The following is a 15,893-nucleotide window of genomic DNA, read 5'->3' on the forward strand; positions in this document are numbered from 1 at the left end:
ATCTGTACTCCTTCTGTAAACTATTCTAAGGCATAGGAAATTGTCTAAGGACAAATCTACATCTGTTATAATCTACGGAAGCAAAAAATCTTTTTGTAATTTTTGTTTGATTTGGATTTTTTTTTCAGATAGAATGCACAATGATTAAATATATTATTGAGTTAAATAAATTCATCTTTTTGCCAGGAATCCTTGTCGTTTAGAATTCCATGTATTTTGTTTCATTTTGCATGCGATTTGATCGCTCTTTTTATTTGATTTTTTCTTTAAAGTATTTAAAAATAAACTCCTTCGAAAAAAATATCCTGAAATATATTCCCTGTCACCCAACCACCACTGCTATGGCGTCTGCCCTCCTCCCCCCCCCTGGAAAATTTATGCCGTTGCCCTTGCCATAGCGAATTCAATGCTACCCTCGTTAATAAACTCTCAGCGCCTTGAAGCATATTTAAATCCTAAACGTCTTCTCATGTGTTTATCAACCAAAGAGAAGGCATGATGATAGGGTAACTGGATTATTCAGCACAAATACCAACCACAGTTGCCGCTCCTAGTGATATATCACTAATTGTAGTGATTTTTTACATTGTCTAAAGAAACGATTCACTAAATTTGCACATAAATCAACCATAAAATCACTAAAATGTAGTATTTTTTTTTGTCACCGGGCGGCAACCCTGATACCACTTTAGCCGGTCCAACTGATACAATTCATGCAGGCAACTTAACACATACAACCCAGCATAAGCACAAAGGTACAGACAGTTAGACAACTCGTAAACATGTTCTTCTTCAGTGACCTTAACTGTTCAGTTAAAATATATAAATAAAATCAACATATTTTACTTTGCTTTCATTAAACTAAAAGTAACAAGTACATCAAAATAAAAACACTACTCAAAATTAAATATTAAAAATATATCCTCAACACCTCGCTCTTTACGTTAGTTTTTTTTTTAATACTTTAAAAAAAAGCTTCTTGTTGTTCTAATTAAACGAACAGTGCTTTGGGAGTCGTTCATAAGGAATTGGGACAGAATCCATACTTGAGCAAGGTGTTGAGGAGGAGCAACCTCCTCTTATATGAAGTAATTTCGGTTCGTTTTAAGTTTTAATATTGCTCCTTACTTTCAGTAGAAATAAACTTGTTTTTTAAAATTTAATTTCTGATAGTTTTTAAGTAATACCAGGATATCTGGCTACACCTCTACGGATTAATCTATTCTCGCCGTGGATTTATTCTCTAGACAATTCAATCCTGGTGAAAATTTACCCCGGACAATTACCCTTAACACATCCACGCGTAAAAATAAATTGGCATTAACAAAGCAAGACATAAGAAGAATTTCGTACAGGAATTCCGCCAAACTCCCCAAGTGTAAAATTAACCCCTTGGAAACTTCCCTCCCAACTGGAAATTTATCCTCGTGGAAAATCCCACCAGCAGAAAATTCACGTAAAGTATAGTGAAGCTGCGTGCAACATCTTTTACTGCAATTATTCTGCATATAATGAAATAAAAATAAACCCTTCTTAATAGCCTCTACTCTAGACTTTTGTCTATAATTTTGTAAGATTTTTCTTTGTTCATTTCAGTTATGATGTTTTTAGGGAAGTATTAAATTTTGGTCAGTGCTGCCCAGTTGAACCATAAAAATAAATAAGCAGAACAAATTAGTTAAATCGAACAACACTATTCGTTTTCATTGCAAACTAAATTGCAAACTAACACTCTATCTTATTCCGGTGGACAGCTAAGGCTTTTTGAGCTATTTTGTACCAATCAGTTTTAATTTATTTTTGCTGGTTTGTACCGACGTTTTAATCAAATTTGACACCCTGTATTAGGAAAAAAAACAGAACTTTCGAATGAAAGTTCAGCTTGGCTAGCCAATACTAACCTCACACACTGGTACATTATTAACAAAAGCTTTCTTCGGATAGCCAAACTGAACTTTCATTCGAAAGTTTGGCTTTGGCTTCGTTGACTTACCTCACAGATCGTTGTACATTATTAACAAAAGCTTAGATTCCAACCGATTTGGTGGTGGGTTCCTAAAGCAGCTACTACATAATTTATTTTCAAACTTAAATATTTCTATGCATAACTATCTGACTGTCTAAGCCGCGAAAAAATTTAAAGCAACGGTTTGACCTTCTATTTCATGAAGGTAATGTCGTCTAGGCATTGACTCCAAAGACCTGCCAGAAGCACTCATTATATCAGCAAGAGGTACCGATTTTGACAGCACTTATGACGCCACCATCGATCTTGTGTCGTGTTTTCCCTTTTTTACAATCTTCTTTTGCTGTGTCGTACATCATATTTATGACCTGTTTTGTCCAAGAAGAAATAGTTCCCACTGCAACTTCTCGTGGTGATAATTTAGAAAAAGGAAAAACAATCTCTTTCTCTCATTTCCGATGGCCACGTTTGCCTTTCGTTTTGGGTAGGTCAATAATATCCTCATATACGCGCTCGATAACTTCCAGCCATGTAGATTTAGATTCATCACATTGCGGTAGCATAGTCGACGTTGCTGAAGGAGATCAGTCTGATCTCTGAGGGGTATTGGCAAGTCTTTTAGCAAGTTGAGAAGGTTCTTGTACCATGCTTGGCGAGGCCATTTCGGAGAAACTAGCGTTATTTGTCAGGTTACAGAATTCTGAACCTTCTCTAGAACCTCCGGGATCAAGGCAAATGAAGGAAAGGCATAGCTGTGTTTGTCTGATCAATTCTTGACAAGGGCATCTGTGCCAACAGCAAGAGAATGTAGAACTGGTGAAAAAAACACGTCAACAATCGATTCCATCGAGCCGCGAATAAACCGACTTCTGGCAATCCACACTCCTTCACCGGGGCTCTAAATACACTGTCGTTGAGACTCCATCCTGTGGGTAGGCCTTTTCCTTCTTGTGACAGCGTGTCTGCTGCTAGGTTGAGGGATCCGGCGATGTGTCTTGCCCTCAACTGAATGTTCAGGGTTACCATAATCAAGAAGAGCTTAACGGATTCTTTCTCTAGGGAGAAAGAATGAACTCCACCCTCTCTGTTTATGTAGGTGACCACTGTCGTGTAGTCTGTCACTACAATCACTATTTCGTTTCTTAGTTCTTCCGCAAAGTCTTTGATGGTGCTGGTTACAGCTCCCATTTCGAGGCAATATATATGGAGAGATATCTCTTTTGGGGACCTAGTCCCCGAAGTTCCCATATGTGGGTTCTCTAGATAGCTACCTCACCCGTAAGTTGAGCTGTCGGTGAATATTGTTTCGGAAACAATAGGGGGGTTTAGAGGAAGGACTTGGCTCCACCAATCTTTGTTGAGCCATCAAAAAAAAAACGCCTCTTTCATCTCTGTCGTAATCAGGATGTTTAAATAGACGCTGTTCAATGACCTGTCCCACAACGGGTGCATTAGTAACCAACATTTTCTGAGATGCATTCTGCTGAGAGGAATTGCTCTTGAGCTTGCGTTGATGAGTCCGATCAGCTTCATCAGTTTGTCGTACAGTAGTGTGCGATTTTTTTTAAAGATGTCCTAATTGTATAAGTCAGGTTCTGAGTCTTTTCTGGGGTTAGGTACACTTTTTTTGCCTCCATGTCTCCCGAGGAATATGATCCGTCAAGTAGGCTGCAATTCTGACTTCTCGCTCAGCATAAACTCAGTTATGTGTTGGAAAGATATAACTGTCCTTACATTATTCTATACTACTGACTTTTGATACTAGTACAGAAGCCCGTCGTATATGTAAGCATGCAGTTGGATGATCTTAAGGTGGCAATAGCTGACGATGGCACCGACCACGCAGTAGAAAATGGCTGGACTTGAGACTAGCCGAAAGGGGAGCACTTTGAACTGATAGACATTGCTTTTGTAGGTGAACCTTAGGTACTTCCGCAAAAATTATTTAGTTGCTCCTGATCTATAGTCGATCTGTGGGACGTTAAAATTAATTTAACCTCTCATTACCGGCAATCGACACTGCAGTCGCTAATATTATTTTATAATATTATTTTATATGCATCGCTGCATAGTATGATTAATTCAAATATCGTTAAAACTAATTAAATTTGGGCTATTTTCTTTTATTTTCAAGAAGTGGTGACGAAGACTTGAGAGAAAATCAAAGTTTTGGAAAAAATTTGCCTATGCTTACTGCCAACTGTACCCATGCTTTATTTTAATAAACCAAAGTTTAAGAAATTATAAAATGGTTCTAAACGTTTCATTTCTTATTTGAAATTTTGTGACCAAGGCAAGTGCCCCATCTGTCCCTCCCCTAAAATCGCTTCTATAGTCACCTTAAGTCAGCGTCTTTTCAATTTTCTTTCTTTTTTGAAGGGGGAGGGGGCAAGTTATGCACTTGCCCATGAACTCTGGGTTTGGTCACCGAGATCTCATGATTTTCGTTTCCACTATTTGTGGCCCATTTTTAAGTGAATATCTTCACGAAATACAACTTCTAATCATTCAAACCCAACTTCTTGTATATATTAAATAAAAGAAAAAACAAATTTTCATAACTAAGAGTAAGGAGCGACATTAAAACTTAAAACGAACAGAAATTACTCCGTATATGAAAGGGGCTGTGCTCTCCTCAACGCTTCGCTCTTTACGCTGAAGTGTTTTATTGTTTTAAAAAGTAGAGCTGTGATAAAGAGTCAAACTTTAGCGTAATGAACGAGGCGTTGAGGACGGGCATTAATTTTTGTTTGTTTTATGTTTTAATGTCGCTCCTTACTCTAAGTTTATTTTTTTTTAAATTTAATTTCTCAACCAAAAAAATTCCCTAGAAAATGTCAGTACACTTCCCAATAACCATTACTGTATGTAAACACCGGTCAAAGTTTGTAACTTGCAGCCCCTCCCCCAGGGACTGTGAGGGAGTAAGTCGTCCCCAAAGACATAGTTATTAGGTTTTTGAACTATGATGAACAAAATGGCTATCTCAAATTTTTGATCCGTTAACTTTGGGAAAAAATGAGCACGGGAGGGGCCTAGGTTGCCCTCCAATTTTTTTGGTCACTTAAAAAGGGCACTAGAAATTTTAATTTCCGTTAGAATGTCTCACGACCTTTTAGGACCACTGGGTTGATACGATCACCCCTGTGAAGAAAAAAACAAGAGCTAAGAGCTCATACGGTACTTGTAACGAGGTTGGAAGAGCCAAGAGCTCCTAATGTATGAGCTCTAGCAAAATTCTAAGAATCAATAGATAGATTTAAAAGAAAAATCAGAGGCTTAAGGCCGGTCGGGATTTAAAATAAGAGCTCCGAGTCACGAGGTCCTTCTAAATATCAAAATTCGTTTAGATCCGATGACCCACTCGTAAGCTAAAATAGCCTCAATTTTTCTAATTTTTCCTCTCCCTTCAGCCCCCCAGATGGTGGAATTTGGGAAAACGAATTAATCAAGTCAATTTCAGAAGCTCCCTGACACGCCTACCAATTTCCATCGTCCTAGTGCGCCCAGAAGCACCAAACTCGTTAAAGCACTGAACCCCAACCCGTAACTCCCCCAAAAAGAGAGGATCAAGTACATTTACGTCAATCACGTATCTAAGACATTTGCTTATTCAACCCACCAAGGTTCATCCCGATCTCTGCACTCTAAGCGTTTTCCAAGATTTACGGTTTCCCCTTCCAACTCCCCCCAATGTCAACAGATCTGGCCGGGATTTGAAATAACAGCTCCGAGGCATGAGTTCCCTCTAAATATCAAATTTCATTAAGATCTGGTCACCCGTTCTTAAGTTAAAAACACCTCAATTTTTCTATTTTTTCCAAATTAACAACCCTATGCTTCCCCAAAGAGAAGAGATCCGTTCCAATTATGTTAATCACGTATGTATAACTGGTGTTTATTATTCCCATCAAGTTTCATCCCGATCTCTCCACTCTAAGCGTTTTCCAAGATTTCCAGTTACCAAGATTCCTGTTTCCCCCCTCCAACCCTCTGTGTCCCCAGATCGGATTTGAATGGAAAATTGAGCATCTGAGAATTCCAGTTTCCCCCTCAAAATCCCCCCAATGTCACCTGATCTGGTCGGGATTTAAAATAAGAGTTTCTAAAGCACAAGATCCTTTTAAATATAATATTTCATCAAGATCTGATCACCTGTTCGTAAGTTACAAATACCTCATTTTTTCTAATTTTCCGAATTACCCCCCCTCCCCAACTCCAGCAAAGAGAGCGGATCCAGTCCGGTTATGCAAGTCACGTATCTTGGACTTGTGCTTATTATTTCCACCAAGTTTCACCCTGATCTTTCTCCTTTAAGCGTTTTCCAAGATTTCCGGTTACCCCCTTCATCCCAATGACGCTGGATCGAATCAGGACTTAAAATAAGATATCTGAGTTACAAGATCCTTCTAAATATGAAATTTCATTAAGATCCAATCACTCCTTCTTAAGTTAAAAATACCTCATTTTTTCTAATTTTACACAATTAACCCCCCCAACTCCCCCAAAGAGAGAAGATCCGCTTCAGATTTGTCAATCACGTATCTAGGACTACTGTTTTTTTCCACCAAGCTTCATCCCGATCCCTCCACAGTAAGTGTTTACCAAGATTTTAGGTCCCCCAACTCCCCCAGTGTCACCGGATCCGGTCGGGATTTAAAAATAAGAGCTCTGAGACACAACATCCTCCCAAACATCAAATTTCATTAAGATCCGATCACACCTTCGTAAGTTAAATATACCTCATTTTCTCTGATTTTTCAGAATTGACCCCCCTCCCCAACTCCCCCAAAGAGAGCAGATCCATTTCGGATATTTCAATCAAGTATCTAGGACTTCTGCTTATTTTTCCCACCAAGTTTCATCCCGATCCCTCCACTCTAAGCGTTTTCCAAGATTTTAGGTCCCCCCAAACTCCCCCCAATATCATCGGATCCGGTCGGGATTTAAAAAACAGCTCTGAGACACGATATCCTTCCAAACATCAAATTTCATTAAGATCCGATTACCCGTTCGTAAGTTAAAAATACTTCATTTTTTCAATTTTCTCCGAATCAACCGGCCCCCATTGTCCCCCCCCATATGGTCAAATCAGAGAAATGAATACTTCTATTTTAATCTGGTCTAATTCCTGATACGCCGGCCAAATTTCATTGTCCTAGCTTATCTGGAAGTGTCTAAACTAGCAAAACCGGGACAGACCGACCGACAGAATTTGCGATCGCTATTTGTCACTTGGTTAATACTTAGTGTCATATAAAGATATAAACACGCACCCGCGATCGGTCTTCTGGCAAAAAATACGAAATTCTACATTTTTGTAGATAGGAGCCTGTCAGTAGGGTTCTCTGATACGCTGAATGCGATGGCGTGATTTTCGTTAAGACTCTATGAATTTTAGGGGGTGTTTCCCCCTAGTTATATATATGTATATATATATGTATATATATATCGCTGTTTTTCTTTGGGTGCGTTTCAATTCTCATATAGTGCAGCATTCTTATTAAAATGCGCTCCTTTGACAAAGCAAACCTAATAGGAAAACATGAAAAAGAACTCTTGTAATACCTAGCCTCAAGTATTCAAAATTCTTACACACAATTGCATAAATTTATACATTCGCTACGGGGCGTTGGCACTTTAAAACTGGAATTTCTTTCAATAGAGTATAAAAAATAAATGCAAACATATTGGAACACAACTAAATATGACTAGGCTACTTGAAGGAGGAAACGGCTAGGGTACAGCACGTAGAAGTGGCTTTTATCACCATTTCATATCCATCTGCAACCGAATCTCCAACTTAATTATTTCTTTATCATGAAAATCATGAAGACTTAAAAGATTAAAAAAAAATCTTTAAAACCTAATAGATTTGGGGGTACTTACGTGGTATAGTAACCACAGTTTGTTCTTGATCTGTAACGAAACCGATTTTCTGTGCCCATTCGGAGATAAACACCTTAGCCTGAGCGAGATAAAGGACTATGCAGGCCGAAACCCTATAGGCAAGTGTGTATTCTCCTGATGAGCCCTTGTGTTGGGTTGTCGCCTCAGAATTATTTCTCTTTTTTATTGCTTTTAATATTCTGTAAATGACGACTTATACTTACTGACGACACGACAGCCTGTCCATGGATTGTTCTTTATGGTTGATTATGTATGGCTATGCTGTTTGACCTTTGTAATTGGATGGATGAGTAGGGTTAAGGCCTCATTCAAGTACTGATCTATGTTAATTACTAAGTAGGAAAACAGTCTCCCTTTCTCCTTCTGTCTTTCTTTTTTATCTACATGAATTTTTTGTTTTTTTATGGTGTATGTTTGTTTCTGTGTTTGTGCTGTTGCATTGGTAATTTCTTTTTTCATCATATATAGAGGATGTTAGGTATATAATATAATGCGTTCTGGGCGGCCTGCTTTCCCTAATTCTCAATTGTAGTTTCCATAATTTTGCTACTAAAGTATTATATTTTTTCCATATGTTGGTATATTTCATTAGGTTTAACATAACTTCACTTCTTTGGAGTGGTCACTATAACACGTAGGCTAAGTCCAGAGGCGCCATTTGGACCAAATCTTGGGGTGGGCATAAACCCCATCTTGGCCCCCCGACTCACTTTGTGTTGCGTAATCATCTAGGAAATGGGCATTTGACAGAACTCGAGAATTTTATTATGTATCTTACCTACCGTACTTTCAAAGTTTACAATAATTAATAGCAAATAGCGTAATTACCGCAAGGGTCGTCAAGTAATTACGCTCTTTGGTTAATACGCGTGCAGTAATTTCAAATCAATTGGATAGAATGGATTATGTTGGACATAATGGATTATTATTAATGGATTATATGGATTATTATAATATTAAATATTTAAGATAAAGAGTTGGTTAAGTTAGGCGGCCTGCTTTCCATAATTTTTTATCGTTGCTTTTTATAATTTTCTTACTAAACTATTATATTTTCATCATACGTTGGTATATTTCATTAGGATTAACCCAACTTCACTTCTTTGGTGTGGTCGCTATAACGCGTAAGTACCTTTTTTTAATATTTAGATATTAAAGATTTAAGATTTTTTAATATTAAATTTTCAAGATATATAGTCGGTTAAGTTAGGCAGCCTGCTTTCCTTAGTTCTCTACAATTGTTTTTTACAATTTTGTTACTAAAGTATAATATTTTCATCATAATATGATATATTATGATGAACCCCTCATATGCGTAATAATTTCTGTTCGTTTTAAGTTTTAATGCTGCTCCTCACTTTCAGTAGAAAAAACTTTTCATATTTTAAATAATGCTAGAAAATATTTCGTTAGGATTAACCTATCTTCACTTCCTTGGTGTGGTCGCTATAACACATAAGCACCTTTTTTTAATATTTAGATGTTAAAGGTTTAAGATTGTTTTAACACTGAATATTTGAGATATAGAGTTGGTTATGTTGGGCAGCAGCATACTTTCCATAATTCTCTATTGTTGTTTTTTACAATTTTATTATTATATTTTCATCATACGTTGGTATATTTCGTTAGGATAAACCTAACTTCACTTCTTTGCTGTGGTCATTATAACACGTAAGTACCAATCCGGGAAATGAGAATCGAAAAACTTTCCTTAGGCCTCATTTAGGTATTATTTCAACCACACTTGGACAGTGTCACATGGGCTATAACCATAAAACTCATTTATTTTGCAATGCATAGTGATGGTGGAAAGGTAAATCTCGGTATTACTAAAATCTCGTTGCGAATGGGCCCTAACCAGACACTGAGTTCTTCTTTGATTTGATCTGTTCCTTTCCAACAAAAAAAAAACAAGTTTTTTTTAAATGAAGTTAAGGAGCGACATTAAAACTTAAAACGAACAGAAATTACTCCGTTTATGAAAGGGGATTTTCCTCCTCAACCCCCCGCTTTTTACGCTAAAGTTTGACTCTCTCTCTTAGCTCTACATTTTAAGACAGTAAAAGACTTTAGCGTAAAGAGCGGGGCGTTGAGGAGGAAAAGCTCCTTTCATATACGGTGTCATTTCTGTTCGTTTTAAGTTTTAATGTCGCTCCTTACTTTCATTTATAAAAAACTTGTTTTTTTTGTTTAATTTCTGGACGTTTTTGAATTAATGCCTTTTTTTATCTTGGCACTCCGTGCATAAATAATTAAAAAGAAATTTGCATATTAATTTTTTTGGGCTAAATGGCTTTTTCATAGTTTTAATCGGAAGATTTTGAGAAAAAAGGAGCGAGAGAGGAGGCCTAGTTACCCTCCAATTTTTTGATTACTTAAAAAGGCAACTAATTTTTTACGAACGTTTTCATAAGTAAAAAATACACGTAACTTATGTAGCGAACTTAATTAATTTACGTAGCGAACTTCTATATTCGTATGTTTTTATTGCGTATATGAGGGGGCTCACCCCTCGTCGATACCTCGCTCTTTACACTAAAGCTTAGATTTTGTCCCAATTCCTTAAGAATGACCTCTGAATCACAAAGGCCGTAGAATAAATAGTTATAATTACTAAAAATACTTTAGCGTAAAGACCGAGGTATTACGAGGGGATAAACCCCTCATGTGCGTAATAATTTCTGTTCGTTTTAAGTTTTAATGCTGCTCCTCACTTTCAGTAGAAAAAACTTTTCATATTTTAAATAATGCTAGAAAGTCATGCGCCCCCTCCATTGAAAGTCTCTTCCCCCATGATAAGTTCCTCCATGGAAAAAACCTCCAACATAACCCCCCTCTCTCAACTCTCCCCCAAACCAAAAAAAAATCCCCCCTGAAAACGTCTGTACAATTCCCAATAACCATTACTATATGTAAACACAGGTCAAAGTTTGTAACTTGCAGCCCCTCCCACGGGGACTACGGGAGAGCAAGTCGTCCCCAAAGACATAGTTATTAGGTTTTTCAACTATGGCGAATAAGATGGCTATCTCAGAATTTTGACCCGGTTACTTTGGGGAAAAAATTAGCTTGGGAGAGGGCCTAGGTGCCCTCCAATTTTTATGGTCACTTAAAAGGGCACTAGAACTTTTAATTTCCGTTAGAATGAGCCCTTTCGCGACATTCTAGGACCACTAAGTCGATAAGATCACCCCTGGGAAAAAAATAATAGAAAATAAAAAAAAATAAACACGCATCCATTTGACTTTGGCAAAAAAATGCGAAATTCCACATTTTTGTAGATAGGGGCTTGAAACTTCTATAATAAGGTTCTTTGATAAGCTGAATCTGATGGTATGATTTTCGTTAAGATCGTATGACTTTTAGGGGTATCTCCCCCTATTTTCTAAAATGAAGCAAATTTTCCCAGGCTCGTAACTTTTGACGGGTATAGCTAATCTTGCTGAAACTTATACATTAAAAATCAGCATTAAAATGCGATTCTTTTGATGTAACTATTGGCATCAAAATTCCATTTTTTAGAATTTTGGTTGCTATTGACCCGGGTCGCTCCTTACTACACGAACTGTTCGTTACCACGAAATGTTCGACAATATAAATGTGGACAAAGTAACCTACTACAGTAATCTAACCTAAGCTTGCCATGTTCACAGTATATTGCAAAATAAATGAGTTTTATGGCTCTATTCCAAGTGACGCTGTCCAAGTGTGGTTGATATATGTAAGTACCCTCATTTCTTCTGAAGACCGACTTATTTTCCGGGGGGACACCAAATGTCAGTGTCCTTGGGAGAGGAAAGAGATAGGTGTAACTACTTCAAGAGGCTTTAACAGACTATAATTTCTTAAAATATCCTAGACTTTCTGTCATCCTAGGAGTTAGCTGAACTCGACTTCATGAGTGAAGCCAAATCGTAAACTATGCCCTGGCAAGTTTTTTTTCCTTGTATCTAACCCCACACCTCTCATTTCCAAAAAGAAATGACCCATGAACTTGTTAAAGAAACTTTTTATTTAGCCCAGGGCTCCGTCCGGGCGTTAGGGGAGAGACTGAAGCAGTTAAAGCGGAGGCAGCTCTGAAAATCCAATAAATATGGATTCTCTGATTGTAAATAAGTAAAAATTTTGTCATAAGGGCGGCCCCTCCCAATTTTTTTCTGGCACCCTCTTATTCGATTATTAGACTGTATTAATTGTATTGTTTGTGTTATTTCGTTTTTCTTTCCTTAATGTTTTACCGCTTAATTTGTCTAAACAAGCGAATAACAAATATATTATTAATTATTATTATTCTGTTTTCTCTTCTTTTTTTATAGTAATTTCTTCCATTTGGTAAATTATTGGCACGTTTGTCACATTGCCCCCTCCCCAAGATTTTGCTCATTGACGTTCTTGTCACATTAGGGCTCCCCCAAGATTTTGCTCTAGATCCACACCTGTCTTGAGCAGTTCTATAAACATTTAGACCTAAACTTGAAGAACGATATTGGAAAATACATAAGCACCATTATAAAAGCATTACATGAACTGACCTGGCATAACATATTTAGGTGGACGTCTGCAATAGCAAAAAGCCCCAAATAGCACAAAAGACAGCACAATACGCATTTTCCCTTGCTTAGATATTGCCAGTTTTTAAAAATGGAACAATTTTTTTTAGGTAGAATCACGGATTATGAGCTTTATTTAATATGTTCAAATCACATTTATAACGACCCTTTAATGCTGACACAATTTATGACACTGAATTATGAATGAGGAAATTCGATTGCAAATGCGATGGTAGTTTATCTTATCAAGGAGTGTAAACAGCATGTCGGCCACATGACACTGTTTTAGCGGTTCCAAATTGTTAATATTCAGGAAAATCATAATCGAAATGATTTAATAAATTTTATTCATTAAAAATATCCGATTTTTAATGGAGGAAAAGGAAAAGACTGTAAAAATTACCTGGAGAATGCTTAAGGGCTCTCTCAGACAGCCATGCGTGAATTAATCGAATGGACGGTTTCAAAGAGAGGGGCTATAAAGAGAGGAGGTGCCAAGTCATGGGACGTCAAATATATTTTTGCAAGATCTTTGGATTTTTGCTATATCAGATTTTAGTTGGAAGAAGTTAAGCTTTGCGATTGAAACCGGGTGAGTGGGTGAAAGCAGGGGCAGATCAGCAGCCTAACTTACGCCCCAGAATGGTCTTTTGAAGCATCTACACCTTCCTCCTCAAAAGAGTATTAACTAAATGAGCAAGGATAAACATTGTGTACTAAAAAGAAATTATTAAGAAATAGATTGGCAGCAGAAAGAAATGTCAACTTTTGAGGAACCTTTGCCCTCCTCCAGAGATTTTGTCCTGCCCCTAGATTTAAAAATCTTTTTATTTTCAGCATCTTCAGTGATAAAAAATCTACGCCCCCTAAGTTTTTATTAAATAAAAAAACAAGTTTTTTAAATAAAAGTAAGGAGCGACATTAAAACTTAAAACGAACAGAAATGACTCCGTATATGAAAGGGGCTTTTCCTCCTCAACGCCCCGCTCTTTACGCTAAAGTTTGACTCTTTCTCTTAACTCTACTTTTTAAAACAGTAAAAAACTTTAGCGTAAAGAGCCGAGTAGTTACTATTGAGCCGGGTCGCTCCTTACTCCAGTTCGTTACCAGTTGATAGAATGCATTATGTCTCTCTACGTTTTCACGAATCACGTTTTCACAATACTAGCAGCACAAAATAGAATCCAAAATAAATTGTTTTAAATTTCATACCTTGGCCCAATTTTCTTAAAGATTATTTAGACATGACTTAGATTTACAAAAAAAGTACTAATACATATGGCTTAAAATATTGTTCACATTATCGGAGGTAAGCTTTCAACACTGAGATTAAAAGAAAAACAAAAAGTAAAACCAAAAGTAGGGAAAAACTGTTCGGCAAAGGTTGAGTCTCTTATGCAATTAAATAAGTAAAACAAGTTTTTTCAACTGAAAATAAGGAGCGAGATTAAAACTTAAAACAAACAGAAATTACTCCGTATATGAAAGGGGTATATGACCCCTTTCATATACTCCGTATAGGACCGGAGTATATAATTACTCCGTATATGACTCTTTCTCATAACTCTACTTCTTAAAAGAACAAAAAAACTTGAGTGTAAAGAGTTGGGCGTTGAGGAGGTAACAGTCCCTTTCATATACGGAGTAATATCTGTTCATTTTAAATTTTAGTGTCGCTCCTTACATTCAGTTGAAAAAACTTCAACTGAATTGGTGTATTTTCATTACGTATATGAGAGGGTTCGCCCCCTAGTCAGTACCTTGCTTTTTATATTAAAGCTTAAATTTTATAAGAATGACCCCTGAATCACAAAGATCGTAAAATACATAGCTGAAATTATAAAAATACTTTAGCGTAAAGAGAGAGGTATTTAGGAGGAGATGAACCTCCTCGTATGCGTAATTAATTTTTGTTTGTTTTAATTTGTAAGGCTGCTCCTTACATCCAGTTGAAAAATCTTTTTCATATTTATTATTTTCATTGTTTTTTTCAAGAATGCTAGAAAATCCTGCGCCCCCTTCATGGAAATTCTCTTCCCCCATGATAATTTTTCCATAGACAGATCATCCCAAGTAACCTTTCCCATCGATCCCCCTCCTTCCAACCAGAAAAAATCCCCCTGAAACGTCTGAAGACTTCCTAATAACAATTACTATATGTAAACAATGGTCAAAATTTGTAAATTGCAGCCCCTCCCCTGGGAACTGTGGGGGAGTAAGTCACCCCCAAAGACATAGTTATTAGGTTTTTCGACTATGAACAAAATGGCTACATCAAACTTTCGATCCGCTGACTTTGAGAAAAATGAGCGTAGGAGGGGGCCTAGGTGCCCTCCAGTTTTTTGGCCACTTAAAAATGGCACTAGAACTTCTACTTTCCGTTAGAATTAGCCCTTTCGCGACATTCTAGGACCACTGGGTCGATACGGTCACCCCTGGGGAAAAGGAAAAAAAAAACAAGAGCTAAGAGCTCATATGGTACTTGTGACGAGGTGGGTAGAGCCAAGATCTCAAAATGTAATATATCCCCCCTTCCTATAAGGAAGAGGGGAGGGTTCCATAAGGTAAAAGCCTAATCTCTCCTGTGTGCGTCCCTGGAGACCATCTTTGATGAAATAAAACATCTAATTAGTGAGTAGCAATTACTAGTTAATATCAATAGTCAACGCCGTATCCAGAGGACAGGGGGGAGGTACCGGTTGTTGAAATTCCATCCCCACCAGAAACAAAAGTTATCAGACTCGTAAAAAAGTAACAAATATATATATATATATATATATATATATATATATATATATATATATATATATATATATATATATATATATATATATATATATATATATATATATATATATATATATATATATATATATATATATATATATATATATTATTTTTTTTGTCCCCCCCGCCGAATAAAAGTAACCCTCCCTCTCTCCAAACAAAAATCCTGGATTTGGTCATGGTAATAATAAATCTCCATATATCATTAGGCACGTATGCGAAATTTGGTGGGTCTCTGCTCCCCCCCTTATCTTCCTTCGATTTGTGTCTGATGGCCAGCCTGTTGGTAAAATGAAACGGTTAAGCTAGCTTAATGGCGAATATTTATATAGCAAATTGCTATATAGCATCGTAGATAGTTTTTATGGCACTTGGTATTAACCAAGTGACATATAGCAGTCGCCAATTCTGTCGGTCTGTCTGTCGGTCTGTCTGTCGGTCTGTCTGTCGGTCCCGGTTTTGCTACTTTAGGCACTTCCAGGTAAGCTAGGACGATGAAATTTGGCAAGCGTATCAGGGACCGGACCAGATTAAATTAGAAATAGTCGTTTTCCCGATTTGACCATCTGGGGGGGAGTGGGGGCCCGGTTAATTCGCAAAAATAGAAAAAAATGAAGTATTTTTAACTTATCAGCGGGTATTTGGATCTTAATGAAATTTGATGTTTGGAATGATATTGT

At 37.0% G+C, this 15,893-nt stretch overlaps 1 protein-coding gene across 3 annotated transcripts in view; it reads right to left on the minus strand.

Annotated features, from left to right (window-relative positions):
* Positions 1–15,893, minus strand: part of LOC136035553 (1-phosphatidylinositol 4,5-bisphosphate phosphodiesterase delta-4-like) — an 84,443-nt gene that overhangs the window by 47,030 nt on the left and 21,520 nt on the right. Inside the window, exon 1 of one of the 3 annotated variants that reach the window (XM_065717416.1) lies at positions 12,409–12,630. The exons of the other annotated variants lie outside the window; for them this stretch is intronic. Coding sequence (XP_065573488.1) covers positions 12,409–12,484 — 76 coding nt within the window. The 5' untranslated portion in view covers positions 12,485–12,630. Of the gene's footprint in view, positions 1–12,408; positions 12,631–15,893 lie in introns of those variants that run through there. 3 annotated transcript variants of the gene reach the window in all.

This window comes from Artemia franciscana, chromosome 14 (genome assembly GCF_032884065.1).
Source record: "Artemia franciscana chromosome 14, ASM3288406v1, whole genome shotgun sequence".
NCBI classification, from domain to species: domain Eukaryota; kingdom Metazoa; phylum Arthropoda; class Branchiopoda; order Anostraca; family Artemiidae; genus Artemia; species Artemia franciscana.